The sequence below is a fragment of the Gigantopelta aegis genome, chromosome 8 (genome assembly GCF_016097555.1).
Source record: "Gigantopelta aegis isolate Gae_Host chromosome 8, Gae_host_genome, whole genome shotgun sequence".
Lineage (NCBI taxonomy): Eukaryota > Metazoa > Mollusca > Gastropoda > Neomphalida > Peltospiridae > Gigantopelta > Gigantopelta aegis.
In genome coordinates, this window is record NC_054706.1 from 40,439,218 (window position 1) to 40,467,090 (window position 27,873).

The window sequence follows — 27,873 nt, forward strand, 5'->3', positions numbered from 1 at the left end:
ATCTCCTTTATATGGTTGCCTACTGCAAAAAATCTTGATCTAGTTAATAAACTGTAGAAAGATGATTGTGGTATAAACAAAGAATTACACTGTGTCAGGACCATGCAGTCTTTGAGATTTCTCAATGCTGGATCCTCTTACAGAAATCTTCACTGCCTTAAAATTGCTTCTAGCTGATGTAGACACATTTACTTAGGGCATCTGTTGTTGGTGTGAATATTTGCATGTCATCATCACACAGGAACTTTTTCGCTCCAGATGTCTGTTAGTCATCTTGCCAGCTGTCCTCAGCTTGTTGTAAAAACATATGATGGAGAAATGCCAGGATCAAAGACTTTTCCTTCTGGAGAACTTGAATGAGAGTGAAAGGAACCAGAGAGCTGCCTCCCATAGTTGAGCTTATGTTTCCATCAGCAATGCAGTACATATGGTACAGGTGGAAAGCAAAGCATAGACTGTAACTGCCCTATTTTCTTTGTCATTCCACTGTCTGGAAAGCTCTGTTGCCGACTTTAAATTTGGTTTTCACATTTTGGCATATATCAGATGTGTTTTCATGAAATGTTTATGGTGTAAAACTAGTAAGTGTTGTCATTTATAATTGTCTTACATATACAGACCCCTTATAGAAATTATTTTCTTTACAAACCTTTATTGTTAGTACTGTGTAATTTAGTATTAAGAATCCTTGTTGAACATGAGCTGGCATGTTAACAATAAAAAGGGCCAATCTGCAAAAGTTACTGACTGTTAACACTGCTCTGGCTGTATCTTACTGATTTCAGTGCAGATTTATTACATTGTTTAGGAATGTGCTTAACATTGATATAAAAGATCCTTGCTGCTTTATCAATCGAAGTAGCCTATGTGGTGGCATCAGTTTTCCTGTCTTTCTCTCAACAGTGTTAATAGCGAGTGCCAGCATTACCTGTAACCACCAGCTCGCCAGAGGGCGTATTCACTGGAATGGAAAAAAATGGCTGCGCCTGTTATATATAATAGCCTTCACATTTAACAGTTTTATTAATTAAATATAATAATATACTTGTTGATATTAAGCAATAATGTGCTTTATATATCGTTGAATATGCATACCAGTCCTTTAAGAATTTGATAACTGCAAATTTGATGTAAATTAATCGAGGTTACGGCACTAGGTTTATTGACATTTAAGCAAACATACTAGGGTGACACTCCATAATTAATGTATGCATTCATAGTCTTCAGCAGCAACTACTGGCCTCGGTGGCGTCGTGGTAGGCCATCGGTCTACAGGCTGGTAGGTACTGGGTTCGGATCCCAGTCGAGGCATGGGATTTTTAATCCAGATACCGACTCCAAACCCTGAGTGAGTGCTCCGCAAGGCTCAATGGGTAGGTGTAAACCACTTGCACCGACCAGTGATCCATAACTGGTTCAACAAAGGCCATGGTTTGTGCTATCCTGCCTGTGGGAAGTGCAAATAAAAGATCCCTTGCTGCTAATCGGAAGAGTAGCCCATGTAGTGGCGACAGCGGGTTTCCTCAAAATCTGTGTGGTCCTTAACCATATGTCTGACGTCATATAACCGTAAATAACATGTGTTGAGTGTGTCGTTAAATAAAACATTTCTTTCTTTTTTCAATAGCAACTTTACATTGAAAGCTGTCCAGTGTTCAGAAAACAAAAAACGTTAAGCACTAGTTTATTTTTATGTAAAGATATCCAAAATGACATTCGAATTTGACATTATTTCCATTCAAAAAGACACCACATTACATATTCTTACGTCATTTGAATATTGGGTAATGGTTGACTGAAATTAAAGTTGCATATACAGTTTACAAAAACACATTGTATTAAGCTTGAGATTATATGATAAAGAGATTATTACCCTCATGTGTTTCGGTATCGTCAATATCATATATACCAGAGGCTCGCATAATACAATTTTTATTCCTAACATATGATATTGATGATACCGAAAAACACAAGGGTAATAACCTCCTCTCTCTCTCTCTCTCTCTCTCTCTCTCTCTCTCTGTGTGTGTGTATACACACACACACACACACACACACACACATGTATGCAGGCAACTTCAATGCAACTAACTTTAATTATTTCAAGTCTTGTTTTTATTGATAGAAATATGAAATTTAAAAAATAAAAATGGCATGATTTGTATACATGTGGAGATATACAGTGTGAACATTGTTGGGTTTGTTTCTTTTCCAGTTTGTACATGAATGATACAAACAAAAATGTTTAGTTAATGAGCCTTCGTATGAAATTTGCCTAAAGGGTACTACATTTACCTGTATATTTAGGTAACCATCTATCTTGTAGAGCTAATGTGCTAACTACATGTCCAGATTACATGATAATAAAGCAGATAGTTTAGACTGCTAATGACATTGTTTGGAATATGATGGTTCCAGGAGATTGATAACAATCTACACTGATAACAACCAAACCATTGTCCTGTGTTACAGATTAATACGAAAGGCTTAGTGCAGATCAATTAGGGTTCAAGTCAATCTCTGTCTCGTAAGGACATGCTGCCATATTTTTACTTCCTTCAATTGATTGCTTTGTGGTTCATTCTTCAGAGTTTCGATTTATTTATTCCGGCATTTTATATGCAGAAAATGGGTTGGTTGAGAAAGCCTCTGATTTGTGTCAGTGAACTTTGCAAGGAAGGAACTGACTGTTTTGAACACACCTATGTATTGTTTAGTAACTGTTAGGGATATGCAGCAAAATTTAAACATTTGTATTGTTTTTAAATGACACCACAAAAGCACATTGGTTGTCAAACATTTGATAATTCTGACATAGTCTTCAAACAAAATTTCTACTTTTTTTCTGTTAAAACAATCTTTTTTTATGCACTTCCCCACAGTCAATTTATGATTAAAAATATAAATATGTAGAGACATATGTATACCCTGCAATAATTTCTGTATTCCAAGTGTGTGGTCAGATACTCTAATATCTTGGCTGTGACTGCTTCTCTCAACTCTAACAGGGGTTCTAACATGTCCTGGACATCCTGGAATGTCCTTGAATTTTGTGATTTTAAAATCCAGGCCTGCAATGTCGTGGAAAAAGCATTAAATTTTATTGCGTCCTGGAAATTTAGGCCAAAAATTCTGTGGCACATCTTCACTTTGTTATCCTCATAACCTGTTTAACTTCAGACAACAATTTGTTATACAAACATCCATTGATTGAACATTTCATGTGTAAGAACCCTGTCTAAGCATTGTTGTGAAAAAAGAAGGGACTGATATTATTAAATGAGATTTAGTGTACAGATGTGATCCATAAAATATTATTAAATGATAAACTTCAACTTGTGAAGTCTTATTAATTATGTTTCTGTTAGAAGACTTCCTAAAATAAATGTAAATATGGTGTCGTTAAACAAAACACACTTGAAACATGTAACGTACTTGTGTTTTAAATGTTATACTTTGTTCTGAAATCGAGGTTGGTTAATTTTGCAACATGGGGTGCCCGAGAAATCACAGTTGCTAGATTAGCGGTTGATAAAAATATATATGTATTTTCTTTTTCTTTCTATATTTGGAAACTATCAATAAAACAAGTAAAATCTCTAGTCATCAATAAGGAATTATTACCGAATGGTGTCTTAATATCGGCTGTCGCATACATGTAGCTATGAGTGAAATAATAACTATGCACAATGGCCGATATCAAAACACTGACAAATATGCATTAGTTTGGTCATATTTTGATTAATTGATCACTTTTAATTTTGTAGACAATTTCAAAAACAAATTGGGAATTTTCTTTTATCATCCACTAATCGAGCACCTGTGAAAGTATTGAGTGAAATGGGTAGACCCTACAGCTTTGAGTTTAATTAAATTTTTGTTCACATTTGACGGTGCACATGAAATTTGTTTTTGCCTTCGCAATATATCTGGTCTTTTACATATTGTGTTTAGAAAATTGATATGACCGAAATTGCGCTAAAGCTAAATCATTAAATGTTCAATGTGGCATGTTAACAATGCGGGTTATGCATGACAATAGTCCACAGAAGTAGAATTTGGAACTACGCTTGCGCAGTAACAAGCCAAAGAGTTCGCTTTTCAAGGGAGTTAACCTATTTTTGGTCATCTCCTATGGAGACAGATCAAGTTTTAATATATGAAAATATGGTTTCCAGATGTGGGGGGTTTTCAGTGCCTGAAGATATTGAGATGAAATTTTTTATATAGCTTTATCATTTACCCAATTTTCACAGAGATATTGCCCTTGAACTTAGGAGATGTGAAATTGTTTATATAGCTTTATCATTTACCCAATTTTCACAGAGATATTGCCCTTGAACTTAGGAGATGTGAAATTGTTTATATAGCTTTATCATTTACCCAATTTTCACAGAGATATTGCCCTTGAACTTAGGAGATGTGAAATTGTTTTGGGCCCAGTAGGGGACATATATTGCTTTAATAGTACTCTCAGAATGCTGGTTAGTCCCCTACTGGCCCAACCGGAGGGGACTATAGGTTTCATCTCCGTTCTGTCGGTCGGTCGGTCGGTCGGTCCGTTGCATATATATACAGAACTTCACATACGTTGTTTTTGCTTCCTATTTATTGCACAAGTTTATTTGGCGCAAGAATATATACCACGAGACTGTGTAGCATTCGAGTGGTATGTTCTTTCACAAAATAAATGAGAACAATAAATAGGAAGCGGAAACAACATATGTGAAGTTCTGTATTTATTACATACCTTCTTTTATGTTTTACAAAAACAGTTTTTAATTTAACATCATAACAACACTGTTAAATCTAGATCAAAACTCCTTTCATGGATTTATGTTAAGAATCATACTCTGCGGCAGCCTTGTGTAATGGTTCAAATATGATGTGACATAATTTGTAAATCATATATGACGTCAGTAAATATAAGGCGCTAACTGCAGTAAATATAAAAAGGGAATTCCCCATTTAAAAGTTCCAGTCCAGATTGCACATATGTGTGATTACAAAATAAATTTATCACACGGTTTCAAATGTCTTTATCACTATAGAAAGATTGAATAGGTATGTACATGTAATAAATAGTTTTCCAGGTGGGTTTTTTTTAGAATGCCTTGAGATATTGAGCTGAAATTTTGTGTATAGATTTTAAAATTTATCATGTATTGTTACAGATCAACTTTTACTTTACTGGCAATTTACCCATTTTTGACGGAGCAATGTGAAAATTGTTTTCCCGGACTTCTTTTTTAGAATGCCTTGAGATATTGAACTAAATTTTTTTTATAGCTTTATCATCTACTGTTACAGATGAAGTTTAACTTTCATGGCAATTTACCCATTTTTGACAGTTATGGCACTTGAACTTAGGAGACCGGCCTCGGTGGCGTCGTGGCAGGCCATCGGTCTACAGGCTGGTAGGTACTGGGTTCGGATCCCAGTCGAGGCATGGGATTTTTAATCGAGATACCGACTCCAAACCCTGAGTGAGTGCTCCGCAAGGCTCAATGGGTAGGTGTAAACCACTTGCACCGACCAGTGATCCATAACTGGTTCAACAAAGGCCATGGTTTGTGCTATCCTGCCTGTGGGAAGCGCAAATAAAAGATCCCTTGCTGCCTGTCGAAAAAAGAGTAGCCTATGTGGCGACAGCGGGTTTCCTCTTCAAAACAGTGTCAAAATTACCATATGTTTGACGTCCAATAGCCGATGATAAGATAAAAAATCAATGTGCTCTAGTGGCGTCATTAAATAAAACAAACTTTACTTTTTGTTTTGCAATACCTGAAATTATTGAGGTGAAATTTTGTATATAGCTTTATCATGTACTGTTACTGATCAAGTTTAACTTTCATGGTGATTTACCCACTTTTCACAGATATTTGGCCCTTGAATTTAGGAGATACAAAAAATTGTTGTTTCACAGGTGTATTGCTTTAACAGTACTCTGAAAATACTTGTTATATAGATCTGTGATGTCAAAGAGTGAATATGGTATGTTTATGTTATAGGCCTAGTGCTTCCTATACCCACTATAAATACATGTATAGATGTTTAAATGTGTTATCAAATATATGGATTACTATGAGGTTGAGTATGCATCTTTTCAATAAAGGATGCTCAGTAAAAGTTAGTTTCTTGATTTTATGGATCCCTTACTGTTTTATCAGTATGAGTAAATTATTTGGTGGTAGCGGGTTTGATCTCTTTCTTGTTATTAAATAGCCATATTTTAGACGCCAATAGCTATATAGGTTAAAATGTGCAGAGCTGTTGTCAAACAAATTGTCCTTTTCTTGGTGCTTTTATGACATAACCACTGTGCTATTGAAGTGTTGTGGTCCAGTCCTGTTCACAAGATGGGTTCATTATTTTTCTACAGGGGATATAAGATTGATTTATTAAATAGGGAGTACAAATTTGAATTCATTATATATATCTGTGTGTACAAATATATAAAAACTATTCACTCTTTCAAGGTGCAAATAATTCTTCATAACTAAAAGTGACTTGTTTATTCTTGGGTATTTATTTTCTTATACAAAATACTCACCACCTCTGTACACAATGGGTCAGTCTTCCATTGTCACAGACAGGTATCAGTGCGATTGTTCATACCTCTGCTCTGAATGGACCAGTCTAATTGATTTAAGACTAGATAGTGCCACTTTGCTTTGAGGTATGTTAGGTTGTGATTGTTCAGGTAATGTGACAGTCTCACCTCTGGCTCACCCCAGCTATCTGCTCACCTGTATGGATATTGGACTGGATATTAATCAAAGTAGAAGAAAGTAGATTGTCTCTATAAACTTTATACACACAATGTCTTCATTTGGTGTTTCAGTTAAGAGAAAACATTTGTTTTGGCTATAATTAAGGCATGACTAATTGACATTAGGCTTGCAAGTGTCAGCTGGCAGGCGTATAAGCATGTACACTTGTTCTTGTTAAACCTGTGTCTCTTAAGGACCGTGAGCTTTGCATTGTTGTGTTTGATTCCTATCACTGTATCACATTTAGTTATATATAAAGTGGTCACAGTGACTCAGTTTAGTATTTTTTAGTCCTGTAGTAAAAGAAAAGAAAACGCTTAAAACTTTTACTTGTACATTGTTTGATTCATCTAAAGTTTGCTTGATTTATATCTAGCAGTCTCTAAATGTTATGAAAAGTGTTCTGTCTAGCTGACTTAAAATATCACCTGCATTGGCAAAGAAGGAATTTAGTGTGAACTGTCACTTTGAGGTACATATGTACAGGCTGTGAGTGTAAGTTCATCTTGTGGGAGGTGCCCATGTTTTGCTTACAGCAGAAGCTTGACATCTCTGGAGTCTGTGAGTGCCCAGTACGTACCTGGCTTTGTGTGGAGTAGCACACTACTAACAGGCTTTGTATGTGCCCGTGAAACCTGGTGTCCTGTCAAAACTGATGTGTGTGCATCACCAACTCCTGTTAGTTGTGTGGTCATCTGTGCTAGTGGAACAAGATGTTCATCTTTGTTGTGGGTCAGTCCCTGTACACTCAGAGTGTGATTTACCCCCATGCTGAGGATTCCATTGAAAGGACGCCACCACAAGATAGTGCATGTGCAGAGTCACACATGACCACAGATGGTGGTCACTGTGATGGTGGTCACTGTAGATTAGAAAACAGGTTGTAACTTAGTATTGTGTTAATTAAAGTTTGAAAGATTTCTCTCTTTCATTCATGTAATATGTTTTTACTTTGACAGATTTTATATTTTTCATTAAATATATTATAGTGAATTTATACTAAACATATAACTAAATTTATATAATTTAACAGTACAAGTAATTAGTTTGAAAGCATTTTAGCAAGATACATGTTTGGTCTTTAATATAATTGATGAAAAGTCATATTTGCCACAATGCTATAAATGTTAGTTTTCATTTCTGTATACTTTTCTTGTGACCCAGAGCTCTATTTAATATATTAACCAAGCATGCATCGTTAATACATGATTCACATTGTTAATTTTGTTTTACCCAGCATGTGCAACATCATACTGCCTATATGTACATTTCTAATTCTAGTGGTAAAATATATGGACAAATGATGCAGGATTGACCAAGTATTAAAATAGTTTTCAAAGTATTTGTATTTTGTGATGGAGTTGGCCCAGGCATATATATATATAGTACATGTGCTAGGCTTTGTTAGTAAATGTATATGTATATCCTAGCAATGTCAGCTGAAATGAATAAAAAGATGACTTGATAATTGTCACAGATGCATGTTCTCAAAATGCAAAGCACAAACAAAATGTGTCGAGTATACACAATATATATGCAAAACTGAAGTACAGATGGCTTGGCTTTTTGCCAGAGAAAAATATAGTTGAAAGCATTAAGTAAAACAGGACAGGATTCTGAATATTGTGTATACCAAACAAAATGTAGTCATTTGCAATTATCAAACTTTCACAAGTACACAAAGCATACTAGTATTACAATGTCATGTTGTTGCTTTTTCTTTTCTTTTTAGTATACACCCATTCTAAAAATGAACACACATTTGTTTTTGATTTTGCAATTACTTAGTAATATTACATTTATTAATATTTGTTTTGTTTTGTTTTAAAAGTATAGACTGTCAGTTGAATGGTCAGTCCCAAAACCACTGTCACTTACAGACTGTTGTAGATATGGACATGTTTGTAAAATAAATTAGATGTTGCAGTTATGTCTGAAGTAAAATATTAATTGTACTAAGTTTCACAAGTATCAAGGCATTTGTACCACTGAGTATTTGAGTAAAACATAAGTGAGGAAAACCTGTTTAAGAAGGTACTATAAGCAAGAGCACAACGATTAAATGAATTGGTGTGTACAGGTAAGACAATACGTCATGTGTTGCATGATGTCTAGATTGATGGACTACCCAGTAATTATTAACTTGCCATCAATCTTACGAGTTACATGAAAAGGTCAACTTTAATTGAGCACATCTGCAATGAACATTCCACAAGATGAATACGGCCGAGTAAACACTACCTGTTCGACACTGTAGAATGTTAATCATGTTACGGTCAATGCCTCATACACCTCACTTGCTAAATGCACATCAAATGCATTATAAGTATCATAAGAGTCTTGCATACTGAAACATGTCTACAGCATGTTAAAATCTGTAAGATGTCTAAGTTAATTAATGTCTGAAAAAGAAAAAAAAGAAAAAACCCTGCATAGCAGTGTTCAACCCCAACTCCTCTACTGGTGATGTGTAATTAACCAAAATAACAGTTATGTTTTTGCTAACCATAAGTCAGCAGTGATTCAAAATTACACCTTTTTTAAAAATGTTTATAGCCACATGTACTTGAATACAAAGCATGTCAGTTTTATATCTTGGTATTGTTATATATACATCTAAAGAGCTGCCAGTAACAGTAATGAGTAATATTATGTCTGCTGATCTAAATGCTTGAAATAACAGTAATTGTTACATACAATATATAAGTATGTACTAGACATATATTCATATACATGGACATGGATATCATCAGACAAGTACTTTACTTCATATTATGCAGAATAACAATCCTCAAAAGTCCATGTTTTATTTCACATAGAATTAATTGAGGTTAACACAATTTGCAATCAGGATCAGGAAAGTGAATAACGTGCCAAGTTTTATTAATTGCACAATGTTGTGTATTGTACTAGTTCAGTTGAAGATGACAGACCTGCTTTGAAAGTTTTACAAGAGAATTACATAACTCTGACCCATGGAGTCAAAAGAAGAGTGTTATTTTGTAAAGTACTGTTTGTTGCCGGTGATAGTTAATTAACAGTTATTTGATTGTGTGTGGGTGTAGTTATATTACGACTGCACTGTTCTTCTTCCTGTGACTCATTAGGCCTCTTGTTTTTCAGTTTCGGTAAACGGATGCAAGGATGTGCCCGGCGCACCAGCGAGTGCCTCACATTGGAGCCATCCGACATGATCGCAGTAAGTCAACTGTGTTTTCTTTATCATAGTTTCAACTACATTTTCAAACACTGGAGCCATCCGACATGATCGCAGTAAGTGAACTGTCTTTTCTTTATCATAATTTCAACTACATTTTCAAACACATTGGAGCCATCCGACATGATCGCAGTAAGTGAACTGTCTTTTCTTTATCATAGTTTCAACTACATTTTCAAACACATTAGAGCCATCCGACATGATCGCAGTAAGTGAACTGTATTTTCTTTATCATAGTTTCAACTACATTTTCAAACACATTGGAGCCATCCGACATGATTGCAGTAAGTGAACTCTGTTTTCTTTATCATAGTTTTAACTACATTTTCAAACACATTGGGGCTATCTGACAAGATCGCAGTAAGCGAACTGTATTTTCTTTATCATAGTTTCAACTACATTTTCAAACACATTGGAGCCATGCGACATGATCACATTGTATTTTCTACATTTGCATGCAAAACTCAGTTAAATTAACTAAGAAAAAAACATGCTAGTTTCACTGGCTTCCTATAATGATGCATGCAGTTCTTATTACTACTGAACAATAACTCATTAAATAATTCCAAACTTGGATGTGCAATTTTTAAAAGACTTGGATCAGGCAAGAGCAGGAAATTGTACTGTGATGAATGAAATATTTAGGAAGTTGGGGAGCGAGGTTTTCAGGTGATGCTCCTCCTGAAAATACATTTAACTTGGAACAGGGGGGTTTGGACCCCAATCTCCCACCGCACATGCGCCTTTGGATTTAAATGAAATGGATAACAAAAGAATAACCAGGTCACATATAATTACAAATTACTTTCTGCCATTTGTATTATTAGACATTTGTTAATTTTGCAAGTTATGCCCTTCCCCCCTTATTAAATTGTTGATCAAAATGGAACAACTGTGAACTAATAAAAACTGGAAAAAAAGTTGTCAAAGAATGAAAAAACATGGATATGTTTAGTACAGTTTCATCAGATTTGCATCATGACATATTAAGTGGTTTATGGTAATATGAAGATAAAAGATATTTGTTTGTGATTTATTATTACTGAATTGTCCGAGTAATTTGATGAATAACACTGCCACACAATGACATGATCCATGTTTCCTCCATGTAGAACTCACGTCCGCCTGCTTCCTGTCCCACTTACTGTGGCCTATTTTAACTCCAGCTTTCCATCCCAGGAGGCCTCACAGTGTAGTTAAAATCTCTATATTGCTGTCTTTATTTGCAATTAAAATAGCACTTTTCTTCTTAAAAAGATCCATTTTTTACAGTAATTATAGTACAAGGTAAGTAAAGATTAATGTCATTCATGCATTGTTTTTATATGTTGCCAAGAACTGTACTAATGGAAACTTAAATTGACTGAAGATGAATGTGATGTCTATATACTGATCAAATCAATGATGTACTGAATGCTGCTTTTACATGACACTTATAATATTTTATTTGAACACAATAATTTTACCCGGACATTAGTTATTTAACACATGTTTTAAACCTCAGGATATTGAAACTGTTGTATCACAAATTTTTACATGGAACTGCAGATATAATCATTTAGTTATGTGTGGCATATATCTTCTCCGATTTGTCATTTCTTTTGTTGAAATTATTTATCATTCTTGTATTTAAAGCTATGAAAATATATGAAAAAGGTGTCTGTGAGATCCAACTTTTATCAGCAAATTATCTTTGCCATTGTTTAATAATGAATGGATGTAGTATTTAATATGAACACATGACTATTGTGCTAAATCTGATTGGTGAGAGAGTAATGTGTTTTAAAACTGATTTTATCCATGGTATTAGAAAAATTTATTTTATAAACTAGACAGTCATTGCCATTTTGTTAAGCATCCATTTTAAAATATACCAATGTATGCATTCAAGAGTAGTGTGTTGGTTTTCTCCTGTGGGCCTTTTTTTTTTTTTTAATTCTTTCTTTTTCTTTTTCATTGGCAAAGGTACAATTTACAAAACATAAATGACAAAATACAAGAAAAAAGAACAACACACTATACACATGGCACATAATTAAATACAAACAGTAATTGAAAGAAAGAAAGAAAGAAATGTTTTATTTAACAACACACTCAACACATTTTATTTACGGTTATATGGAGTTAAGGACCACATAGATATTGAGAGAGGAAACCTACTGTCGCCACTTCATGGGCTACTTTTTTCGATTAGCAGCAAGGGATCTTTTATATGCACCATCCCACAACAGTAATTAAAAAAAAAAAAAAAAATATGTACAGCTGATGTTTCAGGGAGGTATAACATGTATTTAAACACATGGGCTATTTCACAGCAGATCTCCTATTTACTTGTTTTATATATATATATTTACAATATTTATTCACTGGCTTCTAATATTGCAACAAATAGGCACCATTTTTTAATATGGTTGTCCCGTTGCAAATTTATTTGTGATATTATTTTTTCTGTCATATAATAATCCTTAACCATGACTAGAAGACTAGGAAACGATACTGAGATATTTGCTACACAAGCATTATATATCTATTGTTTTGTTATTAAAATTAAATGATTAAGTATTTTTGGTCCTGTTTGTATACCAAATATTATCTTTCTATCATTTATAATTGTACGGCATCCAGTGACATAAAAAATCCAAGATTCCAAATTTTGCCACAAAAAAGTCACTTTTGAACATTTTACAAAAAGATGCATTATCATTTCCTCGTCCTTATTACAGAAAGTACAAAGTGCATCGTCCCGAATCCCTATCCTACATAGAAAGCTATTGGTTGCTATTATTCTATTACAAATTTTATATTGAAAATCTATAAGTGCGATTTGTTCAGTACATAATCTGGGTGTTAAATATACCTTTTTCCTTATTAACGGGGAGTTATCATTGTTTATTATCGCAGGCCACCGGATTTGTGCTGTTGGCATTTCTACATTCATAGAAACTATATTACACCACATCCCTTATTAATTTTTGTCATTAAAAACATATGTTGGACACAAAGTATTATATTAATTTATCTGTCCTTGTAATTGTTGGACAATGCCTTTCCAATTTTCTACGATACTATACCTAAATGACCTTTTCGTAATCTAAAAAGCTTCATCCTATGTTATATTTTTGTTTTAACTCTGTGAAAGGAATGATGTTTTCTGATAAAAGATCTCTGATATGTGTTATACTGTTACTATACCAATTGCGAATAAATAATGACCTGTTTTTAAAATGTGTGTTGTACCATATCGGCTCATTTACTATTTTGTCACAAGTTTCAATTTCTGTTTTTAGCACAAGATCTTTCCATGCATTCAATACATCATTCCAAAAAGGATTTTTAAACTTTTTATTTAAATATTCACCAACATTATCCATATATTTATTTAAAAACCATTTCCATTTGTAGTCTGATTGAAAGTAGTGTCTTAACCATGAAACTTTTAGAGCTTTGATAAAAGTTAATGTTTCAATAATTTTTAACCCACCCTCAGTATAATTTTGTGTAATAACTGAGTGTTTAATTCTATCTGGACCACCTTTCCATATAAATGAGAAAATCATTCTATTTATTTTTAACATATATTCATTAGATGGATTTGGTAGACTGGTGACAATATGAGTTAGTTTTGACATACTAGCTAATGTTTTTACCACCGTTATCCTACCACATATAGTTTTGCATCTGCCACGCCACGAATTAAAAAAATTTCTCTCTATTTTTACTAGTTTTTCATCCAAATTCAGTGTCCAAATATTATCTAGTTGTTTATTAAGTGTTACACATAGAACCTCAAAATTGTTTTCACACCAATCAAGACTAGCTGTTTGCACATTTCCGTCATGGTATTTGCAAGGGGACCTAATCCAATACTTTTTGTTTTTTCTTTATTTATTTTCAGTCCCGATATGTCCCTAAAAATATCTAAAGTACGAATTGCATTTCTAAGAGAGAAATGAGATCCATCTAAATACAATTGACTATCATCAGCAAATTGTCCAGTTTTATATTTTATATCCTGTGGGCCTTTGTATCACATCTCATTTCACTAATAACAGTATTTGTGATGCAAATAAAACATTTTGGAATGCAGTGAACATGTTATTTAATTCAGTAAATCATAAAAGATTAGCATTCTTAAAATTTAGCGAAATCTAAATAAGTGACATATTAGCACCGTAACAAACAACTAAAAGTTAGTAGAAAATTGCAGTAATGTGCATGCTAACCAATTATTGTTGTGTACTATTCATTTTGTTTAATCAGTAGCATGCAACTATTGCTGTGTGTTAGTTAATCAGACAAAACAACCCCACTAACGTTTTTCGAAACAGTCTATTTTAAAACTTGTTAAGTTTAGCATCATGAAATATTAACATCTCTTATTCTGGCTAATTGTTTTTAATTTCCAGTACCATTTTATATCTTGATTAACTTAATACCCTGTACCAGAATTTATGTTACAATTAAATCATGTTAATGTGATAGTTTGTGAATGTTTTGTCATTAGAAACTAGTCATGGAGCTGCCATAAAGAGCACTTGAGAGATGGCACTGTTTGAGTGAGACAGTATTTCAGACTGGATTTACCAGCCTACTGCTGTGCACAATATTGCACATGAACCGTCATTCTGTTCATGTGTTGGTTATGTGGTGAACCGTTACATTATAAAATTAAAACTTATAAACTTCAAGATCATCAGAATTTTATTCATTATGCAAATATAATTTGTGTAAACAAACAGTGGGTAGATGAAAATCACATGAGCCCTATTTTGGTTACCTACAAGTTTGAAATATTGTCCACTGTATTGTACATGCAGACTTGGCTACACATTTTTGAAGCTATCTTAGCACTACAATATCGTAAAAGCATTGTAGGCTTTGATGTCACAATGGTTTTACCATATAGTAATGCTAAGATAACTTTGAAAATATGGGTTGTGCTTGTTATTTCTCTGGGGGACTGGCAGTACACGTGACCTGATGAATGGTGAGGACAGCAGAGCTGTTGTTGCTTGTTAATGATTATCATAAGTACTTCCATACTATCATGCTGAACCCACTTTGTCCTTGTTCATAATACTGTTTAACAGTCGGTGTACGCAGCACTCGAAAGCTAATGTCACTAATTTGTTAAATACACGCTTGGCTACACACTTTAAAGATATATGTAGCTAGAGATTTATTATTGTGTACACATTTCAAAGTGACTGGCTAAATCTATTTACTGTTTATTATCAGAAGATAAGCTGTAAACCGTAAACAAATTCAAAATGTTGGACTTTAACTAATATCCACCTGCATGTCACCTGCCACTGTTTCATTAATAATTTCTATTCTCTCCATGTTATACATTTTCAAACATCCATACATGTAACATGAAATGATGTGATGAGATGATTGTTTTTTTGTCACAGATTGACTACCCTGATATCCAGGTGATGAAATCGGGGCCACGTCTTCCTTGCTCTCGTGGAAACCTTGAACGTCTGCTTGCACTTGACACTCAACAAGATATTTGTATTCGTAGAATGAACTCGGACAGTATCATTGACCAGGTATGTCACATTCAAAACATCAAAGACAAAGTAATGCTTGCAGGTATGTCACATACTAAGGTCGACGACAGTCACTTTTCACACCCTGGTTTTGGCTTTGTATACAGTAAATAAAACCCATCCAACAGAAATGTTTTAATATGATCAATATATTTGACAAATTAAGGTACTTTTTATTTCTGTCATCCTTTAAAACATAAACTTAATATTTTTTCCAGAATTACAAAAAAATAAAAATAATACTGACCTACATGTATAAACAGCATTGTCTGCTTGTTATAAAATTTTGACAGGAGTCAAGGTTAGTAGACCAGTTTTTATTTTAATGTGGCGAAGCATTGTAATATTAAATATATCTGATTTTGAATTTGAATGATGTCAGTATTCCATTGACGTCATCTCCTTACAATAACCATAAACTGGGTACATAACGTTTCCATTTTACGAATTTTGGGAAAATCACATTGCAGAATTGTTAATGAAATTTTTTTGTTTGACCATTACTAATGCACCTGAATGTCTTTGAAGAATATCTTATGATTAAAAAATTGTACCTTTTACGAAATATGGATTTCAAGTGAAATTACAGTAAGATATGCTATATTTATTGTATACGAAGCCAAAACAAGGGTGCGAAAAGTTACCTTAATTATCTGTCTTACATAAAACAAAAATATTGGATTCCTTTTTGTAGATAAGCATGTTTTTAATTGACTATCTTGACCATAACAGAGTATAAGGGAACTTGTAACTCACATTTTAAACTACAGCTGTTTGCTGACTAACATATTGTTATTATGATACTAGTACTTAGTCAAGATAATGAGAAAGAAAAAAATAGTCATCAGACTTCTACATATGGTGTAATTTAATACATATATTAGTTTGGTTAATTCATTGTTCGGCTTATAACCACTTTTGTGTTCTTCTGTTTAGCGGTCATCAGATATACCTGGACTGCCACCTTTATACCATGGTGACCAGTACATTCGAAATGAGCAGTTGTTCAAACGCTGTTCCCGTGCTAGTGACACATCCAGTGCCTATTCTGGATCGGACATGATGCAGTCCTCGATTGATGACCAAGATGTGGCTGACATGGATTACACTGGTCTGGTGGAGAGTTTTGTTGACTCTGATGAAGAGGAAGGTTATGCTGAATCCACCGAGGTAATTTGACCCATCTTAAATGACAACATCAAAGAGGAAGAAAAATAAAACCATCAAAAGACATAATTGTTTGTCTTCTAAAGTCAGGAATTTATACTGAATTTAACAGAATGCACATTCGAGACATGTACATCATGATAAAAAACATTTTTGCTTCTAAGAAATTTCTTTTAATACTAATCCTTCTTGTTATGTTTTTATGATGGGTTTCACAGAGTTGATCTTTAAAGCCATATTTCCCTGAAATGATTTCCTTCAAGACTACATTTGTACCATGATTGCTTTCAGTTGGTTATTATGTATTAGAAGCTTTATTTGTTTTCACTTCTTTGTCCATATCAAATTTCATAAAATGGATACTGAGCGGTGTCCTCCCATAAGACAGACGTCCCATAACGCAGACGCGTTAAAACAACACAAGACCCATTACTAATTACCTGCCGTTTACCTTGAATAATACATGTAGTAAATAATGGAATAGTCGGATACAATTAAATACAAAACACATAACAAAATTACTGAGCAGTCTTAGGAGAGAATACTTGAATAAAAATGTACAGAATGCAGGTTTTATACAGATTTGAAAAGTGCTTGAATTTGATTGGTCTTTATGAAAAGACCTTGAATTTGTTAAAACACTTGAAAAGTGCTTGAATTTGACAAAATCATCTTGAAAAATGCTTGAATTGCATATTTCCATTGATAAATATTAAAATTTATCTTCCTCAAGTTAATTTTCTCGTAATTCCAAAATTTGTAAGCTGGTATTATTAACAGTTTTTACTTGTCAGTGTTATTTTATCAATGATATTGTAAATTGGTTAATTTTACAGAAAAAAGTACTTAAAAAGTGCTAAAATTTTGCCATGTAAATTGTGTATGAACCCAGAAATGGTATTTCTCACCGACAAAATAAAGTTTTTATTAAGTTCATTTAATGCAGGTATACTTCTTTATAACAGTGAGTTCTTTTAATTATTTTACTCAAATAATATATGTAGATTGTGTGATACTAGCCTAGATTGCTATTTAATATTTCATTTTATACCATCTGATTTAAAGAAGAAAAAAGGTCACATTTAAAGACTTTCTTTGAATGCAGTGTTTATTGCAAGGTGGACTTGTTAATGTGACTGATGAGATGTCTGTAATATTTACCTATTTAATACCTAGCATGAAAGAAACTGATGATCAGTCATTTGATGAAATGAATTAAGCATGTAGTCACTGAACACCATTATCTGGAACATCTCTATATCTATTATCAATGTTTTATTTTTTATCACTAAATGCAATATAGAAAGAGGAAGTTATTTATCTAGGAAGCTTATCGGGTAGAACACAATGCTATTAGTTGCATTAATCTGACCATTTGTGTGCTGCTGACTATTAATTGTTATTACATGTATTAATTTTTTACATGTATTAAACATTTTCCACTTGTCTTTCAGAGTGTATTGTTTTTATTTTGCAGTCGTTGCCTCTGCGTGACACAGTGAGGGAGTGTTTGGAAAAAGATCTGTCTGAGAGGACCGAAGATGACATTGAGACACTACTTGATTTTATGCAGCACTTTAGGGCAAGTAGTGATCTGTCATTTCTATAGCTGCTTCAGCCTTTAATACTAAAAATAATGAATGAATGCATGTTTAACGACATCCCAGCACAAAAATACACATTGGCTATTGGGTGATAAATGCTCCTGACCGAATGTTGGTATTTTTATAATATAATGTGTGCATGGTGATAACCCTATCATATAAAACTTAAAAGCTTGTTCCAGATTAGTTAATATTAGCTGATAGTTGAAATATAATGCTAATATTTAAGATAAACAATGAATTCTAAGGCTTTGATATCAACCTGATTATGTCCCATCACATTGAAGCAGGCAGTAATAGCTGGCTATAAATTTATTTTCTTCTTGTTTCTATTCTTACAAACATCACTGTGCTATAAGCAAGGATTTTCCTCCAATTTATTCACTATTTATTAATTACAAACAGAAATAAATTCCTATTTATTAACCTGCAGTAAATTTTGTGAAATGGTTCTAGGTAAATAAACGTTAATCCACTGATGAACTGAAATATTTATATAGACAAGTTTCTAATGAATGGCTTTCTTGACTCAGTAGTGTATATGAGATTCCCATTTTATTCAGTCTGCTTAGGGCCAGTGAGGGTGGCGGGATGTAGCTCAGTGGTAAAGCGCTCATTTGATGTACGGTCAATCTAGGATTGATCCCCGTCGACGGGCCATTGGGCTATTTCTCATTCCAGCCAGTGCACTACGGCTAGTATATTACAGGCCGTGGTATGTACTATCTTGTCTGTGGGATGGTGCATATAAAAGATCCATTGCTACTAATGGAAAAATGTAACGGGTTTCATCTCTAAGACTAAATGTCAAAATTATCAAATGTTTGCCATTCAGTAGCTGATGATTAAAGTAGCTGATGATTAATAAACAATGTGCTCCAGTGGTGTTGTTTAAAACCCGCCAATTGTTTAAAGGCCAGTGCAGATATGGATAATGTCAGTGTTGCAAATAAACTTTAATCCCCAGTTCCATACTTGGAGAATATCTGGATTTCAAACAATAAAGCAACTTAATTTAAAAAACAATAATAAAAAAGAAAGAAAGATCTGAAATGAAATTACAATGAAATATGTTATATTTATTGTGGACGAAGTCAGTATAATGTTACAATGTCCTGTTGCAAATTGTAGTTTTGGGTAGTTATTGTTTTCTCTTTGGACAATTTAAGAATAGCTATATAAATAATAACTGCGACTCATTTGTATATCTCCATGGTGATATTTATGATTACTTAAATGTGGTATAAATTTTGTGAATGTTGATTCAACATTCAGCAAATATATGCAGATACATTCAGCTAGATCTGCATACAGCTGTCAATCAGTATACATGCATATATAACTACAGTGAAACCTTTTAAAACTAGACACCCATAGGACCAAGTCCACTTTTAAGGGATATCCGGTTCAAAGGGGTTCTGTTCTGTAATGATGTTTAAAAAGAGACTGAAAATGTCTGGTTTTAAGGGAATTCCATTTTACTAAAGGTCCTGTTTTGAGCAATTTCACTGTACATGTGTTTTTAAATGTCAGCCTGACTGACACTTTATTGGTTATGAGTATAGTGTGTTTATTTAACTTGTGAATCAACAACATTCACTGCAATGCAAGTTCTGACATTTGTGAGAACAATGGAAAGAGAAAGTTGTAAAATGTCCAATCCATTTCACTTTGTATTAATATACTATAATGTATGCTATCAAATTAATGACATGTGTTTCTTTATTTCTGACATTGTATGTTTCCAGTTGTATTTCTCTGTAGTTGGACACTGTCACCAATTCACTCCATATGTTGTAAATATTGGCCAATAATGTAATTAAATTGGTTGCAGAATGGCCTGTTAATGCATTCAAAAGCATTGTCAGAAAAATAAATATTTTGAATGACATTTCTAATTTCCCTGTTACAAAAACATAAAGTTAAAATCTGCTTTTGTTATTGCTGATGTGTTTTAAATCTAGGTAATGTTATTAAAGCTATACTGTGATTCTGAAATAAAGGAAAGAACTGGACTTGATGTTGTGGCCCAGTCCCCAGTGGATTTGTTAGGTTATTTCTCTGTCTGACCAATGTTGCACAACTCGTATATTAGAGACTGGTACGTGTGTGCTGACCTGTCTTATAAAGGAAAGAACTGGACTTGATGTTGTGGCCCAGTCCCCAGTGGATTTGTTAGGTTATTTCTCTGTCTGACCAATGTTGCACAACTCGTATATTAGAGACTGGTACGTGTGTGCTGACCTGTCTTATAAAGGAAAGAACTGGACTTGATGTTGTGGCCCAGTCCCCAGTGGATTTGTTAGGTTATTTCTCTGTCTGACCAATGTTGCACAACTCGTATATTAGAGACTGGTACGTGTGTGCTGACCTGTCTTATAAAGTTCTAGTCAATTACTGTTTATCAGAAAAAGTAGCCCCGAGTGGCATTAGCATGTTTCTTCTCTTAACTCCCATCACTATTAAACGTGTATCACACAGATCTGCTCTTTGTACATTGTGCTTTTGGGCCAAGAAAATATTTCTTCATTAGGTCACTGAGATGCACTTTTCATGTAGTAAACTGAAAAAACAAAACAAGGATACCCTGCTCCAGTAAGCTCCCCCAAACGTTATAAAAAAATAAGGGAAATGAAACCTAATTAGTAGTGGTGGGAATTGTTTGGATTGTCGACATTATAAACTTTTTTTACTCAAGTTTTGTTTGCCTATTGACACCACTGAAGCATATTGTTACTCAAGATATCTTATGGATACAAAAGATAAGAATAAAAGTACTATGCATGTATAATTGTCACTTTTATTTTTTATCTGAAAATAAATTTTCTCTAAAACAACCGGTTGTTATAAAATAAAAATTATTGGTGAAATGCATGGATCTTATAAGTTGAAAATAGAATGCTCAGTTACCCGACTCGACTTTATCCTTCATCAAATAAATTTAAGATAAATTAACATAAAATTGATTGAGCTATTTTTATTGTAGAGTATAATGTATATTACATATTTATGCAAAATGGTAACGCTGTACATCTGGTGTTCATTTCAAGATTTTTAGTGACTCGTACTTCCAAAAAATTTCAGAATCTTTGTAAATATTCCAATCATGTGGAACACAATTCCCGCTAAATGGTGGTATCTTGTGTGACGTTTTGCTACCACTTGTTTTGTGTGTGTGTGTTTGCGAGATGGATGTTTTAAATCTACTTTTCATTGCTGCCATTTAGTATAACATAATGAAACATGGATGAAGAACCGATAACTTATGCTCCAATGAAGCATGTATTCTTATCAGACATGACTGAAAAACTGGAACATAATATGTTGTATAGATTTGAAGATGTTCCCTTGAGTACATGCCAAATTAAATCCCAATAAGTGCCCTCCTTTTTAAATTGTTTGAATACGTTGAATCCAGTAATCGAGTTGGTTGGTGTCGTACGCCTCCTTTCACCCAGTTACATACATCTACATGCAGGATCACTGCAAGTTCCACCTTTCTTAGTCTTCAAGTGTCTACATATGGGTGATATCTCGCATGGGATACTCACTCAAGATAACTTGGCATTGAAAAGTGATTTAGAACTATCATTAGGGACATATAAATACTGTTAGTTGATGGACTGGTGGAAACTAGGAAATCCACTATGGTCAAATGATATGTTAAAATGTGGTCTATGTGTAAGTTTTGTCACAGGTAATCAAATAGATAGGGCTAAAAACAGACATTGTTTTACTAAATCTGTTTCAGAGGTTTGTTTATATTTTATGTGCTCTTATAAATATTTTGTATGCATTTCTCTTTGGCCCTTGAATATCTTTTTGGTGACTGATTTTTTCCCCAGACTTTGTTTTAAATAAAACATTATATATTCCTGTAGGCATTTGCAAATATGACTCTTGCCACGAGGAGGGCCCTGACGGCTGTTATGGTGTTTGCGGTTGTAGAAAAAGCTGGAACAGTTGTTATGAAGGATGGAGAGGAGCTGGACTCCTGGTCCGTTATTCTCAATGGAGAAGTAGAAATAACCCGACAGAGTGGGGCGTCTGAGCGGCTAATTATGGGTGACAGGTAAGCATATAGAAGATGGAAAATTTTAAGGACAAAAGAAAATGAAATGTGTGTACTTTTAACTATATTTGTTGTATTATAATAGTAATAAAAATTGTGGAAAGCTACATGTAGGCTCACAATGTTTGTGAAACTGGGCAGTGTTTCTTTGTTTTTATTACTCTTTATTTGGTTGCAGCTTTGTCAGCATAACAGTTAATTAATGTATATGTAGATATGCTGTTGTCACATTCACATTCAATTAGGGATGCATTAATTTTAGGATCTACAGTAGTATGTAGTGATAAAACTAATAGAAAAATTAATGTGGTTTTTGGTTTCAGTTTTGGAATCACCCCAACTATGGAGAAGCTGTACCACCACGGTGTTATGCGGACATTGGTGGATGACTGTCAGTTTGTGTGTATAGCACAACACGACTACTACAGGATATTGTCTCAGGTAAGCAGGGGGGATGTGTTGGCCTGACTGTCAGTTTGTGTGTATAGCACAACACGACTACTACAGGATATTGTCTCAGGTAAGCAGGGGGGATGTGTTGGCCTGACTGTCAGTTTGTGTGTATAGCACAACACGACTACTATAGGATATTGTCTCAGGTAAGCAGGGGGGATGTGTTGGCCTGACTGTCAGTTTGTGTGTATACCACAACACGACTACTACAGGATATTGTCTCAGGTAAGCAGGGGGGATGTGTTGGCCTGACTGTCAGTTTGTGTGTATAGCATAGCACAACTACTACAGGGAGCAGGGATGTGTTGGCCTGACTGTCAGTTTGTGTGTATAGCACAACATGACTACTACAGGGAGCAGGGATGTGTTGGCCTGACTGTCAGTTTGTGTGTATAGCATAGCACAACTACTACAGGGAGCAGGGATGTGTTGGCCTGACTGTCAGTTTGTGTGTATAACACAACATGACTACTACACATCTAGTCAATCTGATTCACTCGGCTGAATCTTTGCTGGTCCAATGAAATATTCAGTCATTATTGTGAATTTGAACACCTCATAAACTGACAATTAATGCAAGCTTTGCGCCAAAATGTAAACTGTATATTGCTGATGTCTCGTTGCTTATTATGATGTCGTTTAAATTTATTTGCTGACCCAGTTTGTAGAAAAATTACAAGTAGTAAGTTTCGATATCACCGTACTTCTTTCTATGTTGCAGCTTTGTTGCAGTTGGTTTGTAATAAATAAAATACTATATTCATTTGCCTGCCATACCATTTTTATGAAACTCGTAAACACTTTGGCTCATCAGATACCAAAACTGTTCACTCATTTCATAAAAATGGTATGACAGGCAAGCTAGTTTTGTATTCTATATGTATGTTCTTTTAAGATTGATTTGAATTTATGAAATGTTATGTGACATAAACTAAACAAAATTAGTAAAGAGAACAATATTATGCATCACTGTTTAAAAATAAACTGCATTGTACACAATTTTTGTGAAAAGAATTTAGATTTAAAAAGTTAAAAAAACCCTCATCAGTTTCAGATAAGTAGTTTGAGTATGATGCTCCTTGGTTCTCATTCTATACATGTACATGTAAATGAATATTATTTAATGAAATGGTGAGTTCATCATCAAATTTCTGCATGAAATAAGATTTGCTTGAATAACTTTAATAAAAATAGAAATTTAATTAACGACCAGTGTTCTGTGGCTGTGTCACATACATGAACATGTAGAAACAAGTCTTAGTGTGTAGTAAATTGGTTTATTCCAGGGTGAAGAAAATACTAAAAGACATAAAGAAGAAGGCCAGGTTGTCATGGTAACAGAACATAGAGATCTAGATGGAGGCAACAGAAGGGGTCATATCCTTATACGGGTAAGTGTGGAAACCTGTGATTTATATCAAATAATGATTCAGGTAAAAAACATACTATTAAGTTTCCAATATTCATTCCTCATTCTCACTCATTTTAACTATTTATTGTAATAGGATTGAGCAACAAGTTAATTTCACAACTAAATATACAAAAACACCCACCCCAAAACCCACAAATAAACATACAAATACTATATTTCAGATATAGCAAATATATGAGGGGTTTTATTAGTTACTGTAAAAAAACAAAAACAATATGTACCTCACTGATTAAATATTTTTGGACAGAATAAAGCCAATCATGATTATTCATTCCCACCTTCTGGTGTAGAATATTAACCTATCTGTCAAAAATACATGTACCTATACAGTTCAGTATCACTGAGACATGCCATCACTACAGACTCCAGCTGAAACAAATTGTCATTGACAACATTAAAGTGATATCTCTCTGATATCTGTTAATTAATGTGTTGCTTGAAACTAACTGTCTTTTGATGGGATTTGAGTAAGATTGTTAAATTATTTCAGTCTACACATGAACACTTGTTGATATGATTTTTTAAATATTTCAGGGGGACACCTGAACGATTGATGCAGCATATTGAATTGTTTCAGGAGACACCTGGATAATTGATGCAGCATCTTGTTGATATGATTGTTGAATTGTTTCAGGGGACACCTGAATGATTGATGCAGCATCTTGTTGATTTGATTATGTTTAATTGTTTCAGGGGACACCTGTACGATTGATGCTGTATCTTGTTGAATTGTTTCAGGGGACACCTGAATGATTGATGCAGCATCTTGTTGATATGATTATGTTGAATTCTTTCAGGGGACACCTGAACGATTGATGCTGCATCTTGTTGAAGATCATTCTGCGATAGACCCCACTTATGTTGAGGATTTTCTCCTCACATATCGAACATTTCTAGACAGTCCTCTCATTCTGGCCAACAAACTGTTGGAATGGTTTGAACAACCCGGGCAGCGCTCAAAAGTAAGTTGAGTTTGCTGTTCTTATTTTGTCATACCAAAACAAGAACAAAAGTCAAATTATATATTTATTCATGAAAAAACTATTATCTAATAAAATGTAACTACCAAGTGGCAAAATTAAATGTCCCCATTACATCAACCAGCCTATTTAAATATATTTCTATTAACTAGTCATTTATAATACTACTATCTACATGTACATATGCATTAATATTAAATATATCACCATGTACATTATTTGTATAAGTATTACGATTACTATAATCAACATACTACCACAAAGGGTATGTACTTCCAGTATTTAGCGTGTATAATCTAATTCATATTCTGTGAGGCGCTGAATCAGGGCACCCCAACCCTGGCATCGTCAAAATGACCTGGGGACAATTTAAAAAAAAAAGGAAAAAAAAGAAGTCAAATTATATATTTATTCATGAAAAAACTATTATCTAATAAAACCTAACTACCAAGTGGCAAAATTAAATCGAATTGTTGCACAGTGCTAGAGCTTGAAGAACAACACAAGTTCTTGCTTTGCAGTCCATCATTAGGAGTGAAAAAATATATATAAAACGAGAAATGTACCAGCTAGAAAAAGTACAGTTTAGTCTCCTGCTGAAGTTCATAGATATCATCTGCATTGTGTATATCCACCCACATCATTCAGTTGAAGACTAGAACGTGCAGCCATTCACTAGTCTACACTGCTCAAAGTGAACAGAGATCAGTTTTGATATGTGGAGATATTGATTGCTCTTCTACAATGGGATAGACTGAAATGAGAATACATTCATCCACGAAAGGATTCTACACAAGTTATCCAACTTACTAGGCCCTCTCTTGTATAATCCTCTATATGGTGTTGCCAAGTGTACTGTACATTATTTCACATTATTTCAGGTCACTAGAGTTGTTCTGCTGTGGGTGAATAATCACTTCAATGACTTTGAGATGGATGCAGCAATGTGTGAGTTTTTGGAGCACTTTGAAGAGATGCTGGAAAGGGAGGTAAGTTCGTTGTCTACAGGTACATTTTATATTTTATTATTATTAAGTAGCATTTTCATATATATCATTAGGTTTAAGTTTGCATGTTGTTAATTACTGTATGCTTTTATTTTTATCAGTTCTGTTGTGCATTTTTCTTTTGTAGAAGTTTAATTTGTTTTGTAGTTTACAATTATTTCATTACGTTATTTTGTCCTTTGTGAATATTCTTCTCAGTAGGTGAAGATTAAATAACAAATAATGAAATTGAAAACAATACAATATAAATAGCTATTTTTTAAATTATTATTGAGCTTAAGATTACAAAACAGCATTACTATTATTCAGTAAAAAAAGACCTAGCTGAATATAAATATAATGAATAATTCAACAAAAGATTACTTTTCTATAGACCCTTTATACATTATATTCAGTAACTTTGCCTTCAACTCCAAGTCCTCAGATATAATCAAATTGAAACCAAAGCCATTTGACATGCATGACCTTCAATTGGTTACTAAATTTGGTGATGGGTAGTTCAGGGAAAGTTTTAAGCAATATCGGAGCTAACTAATAAGAACCTTTGGCAAGCAGTTCATTTTATCATTTGGAAAGTGCTTTCTCATTCAATCATTAACATGTATTTTGCAGCCTGAGGGTGTAAATGAGGTAAGATGGCTTATGGTGAGGGGTATATATTTTTTTTTAACTCATCGCATCATTTAGGCTGAAATGACTAAACAGACTTAAAAACAGGATTTAGATGCCATCAACATCTATATATCTTTATTGCAAATGTTTGATTATGTTTAACATTATATCTAAACTAAACTGGAAATGTCACTGAATTTTTGTTTCATTTCAATAAAAATGTTAACATATTTTTGGATGAATGATATAGTTTTGTTCTTTTTCCTTTTTCTCGCTAAAGATCTGGTTAAATTCTTTGGTAGCCTTCATTTTAAATGTATTGTAATCGTAATGTTTCTGTACATAGGATTACATGTTAGTTTATGTATCATATTATAACATCAGCACACTACACATGTCTGTGTTCACTGCATATCCTGCCTATTAATGGTTTCTGCTTTTCTGGTATAAAATATTATTTCTTGCTGCTCACTGGCTATTTTGTGTTGGTTTACTGGAATTTGACAGACAGACAATGTATGTACTGCTATTAATTAAAGTGCCTGCTTGTTTGTGACATTTGTTGATTGGTTGGTGATTAAGATGGGATGGTTTCACTGACATGTAATGTGGTGTGATATTTATAATGGTAGGTTTTTAGCAGCTTTAAAAAAAAACTTGAAAAAAAATGTTTTTATAAGGCCTAAATAAATAAAATCTGTAAGTGGAGAAAAGTTCTAAATATGGAAAAGTTTGAAAATGTTATATTACAGCATGGCAATTGTAATAATTTATTTACAGTAATTAGAATTAGAATACACTGCTATAATTATTGAGCTACGTTGCTTGTTTTTTAATTTCAATTTGCAGACATATCTGAGACTATAAAAAAGAAATAAAGCAAGTAACATTTAGAGGAATTTGAGAAATACCTAGGTCTATGTATTTTATTCAGTTTTAAAAGTGTGTACCCTGTACAGGCTTACATATCCAGTATTGTTTTCTACCAGTATCAAGTTTTA

General features: G+C 33.6%; 1 protein-coding gene across 10 annotated transcripts in view; it reads left to right on the plus strand.

Moving 5' to 3' along the window:
* LOC121378901 (rap guanine nucleotide exchange factor 6-like) overlaps nucleotides 1–27,873 on the plus strand; it is a 122,073-nt gene that overhangs the window by 50,874 nt on the left and 43,326 nt on the right. For 7 of the 10 annotated variants that reach the window (XM_041507266.1, XM_041507270.1, XM_041507271.1 and 4 more), the window contains 10 exons: nucleotides 9,897–9,972; nucleotides 15,405–15,545; nucleotides 16,482–16,715; nucleotides 18,190–18,294; nucleotides 22,198–22,388; nucleotides 22,712–22,829; nucleotides 24,128–24,232; nucleotides 25,071–25,235; nucleotides 26,135–26,242; nucleotides 26,873–26,890. In XM_041507266.1, coding sequence (XP_041363200.1) covers nucleotides 9,897–9,972; nucleotides 15,405–15,545; nucleotides 16,482–16,715; nucleotides 18,190–18,294; nucleotides 22,198–22,388; nucleotides 22,712–22,829; nucleotides 24,128–24,232; nucleotides 25,071–25,235; nucleotides 26,135–26,242; nucleotides 26,873–26,890 — 1,261 coding nt within the window. Of the gene's footprint in view, nucleotides 1–9,896; nucleotides 9,973–10,101; nucleotides 10,123–15,404; nucleotides 15,546–16,481; nucleotides 16,716–18,189; nucleotides 18,295–22,197; nucleotides 22,389–22,711; nucleotides 22,830–24,127; nucleotides 24,233–25,070; nucleotides 25,236–26,134; nucleotides 26,243–26,872; nucleotides 26,891–27,873 lie in introns of those variants that run through there. The other 3 variants (XM_041507267.1, XM_041507276.1, XM_041507275.1) reach the window with 2 other exon arrangements.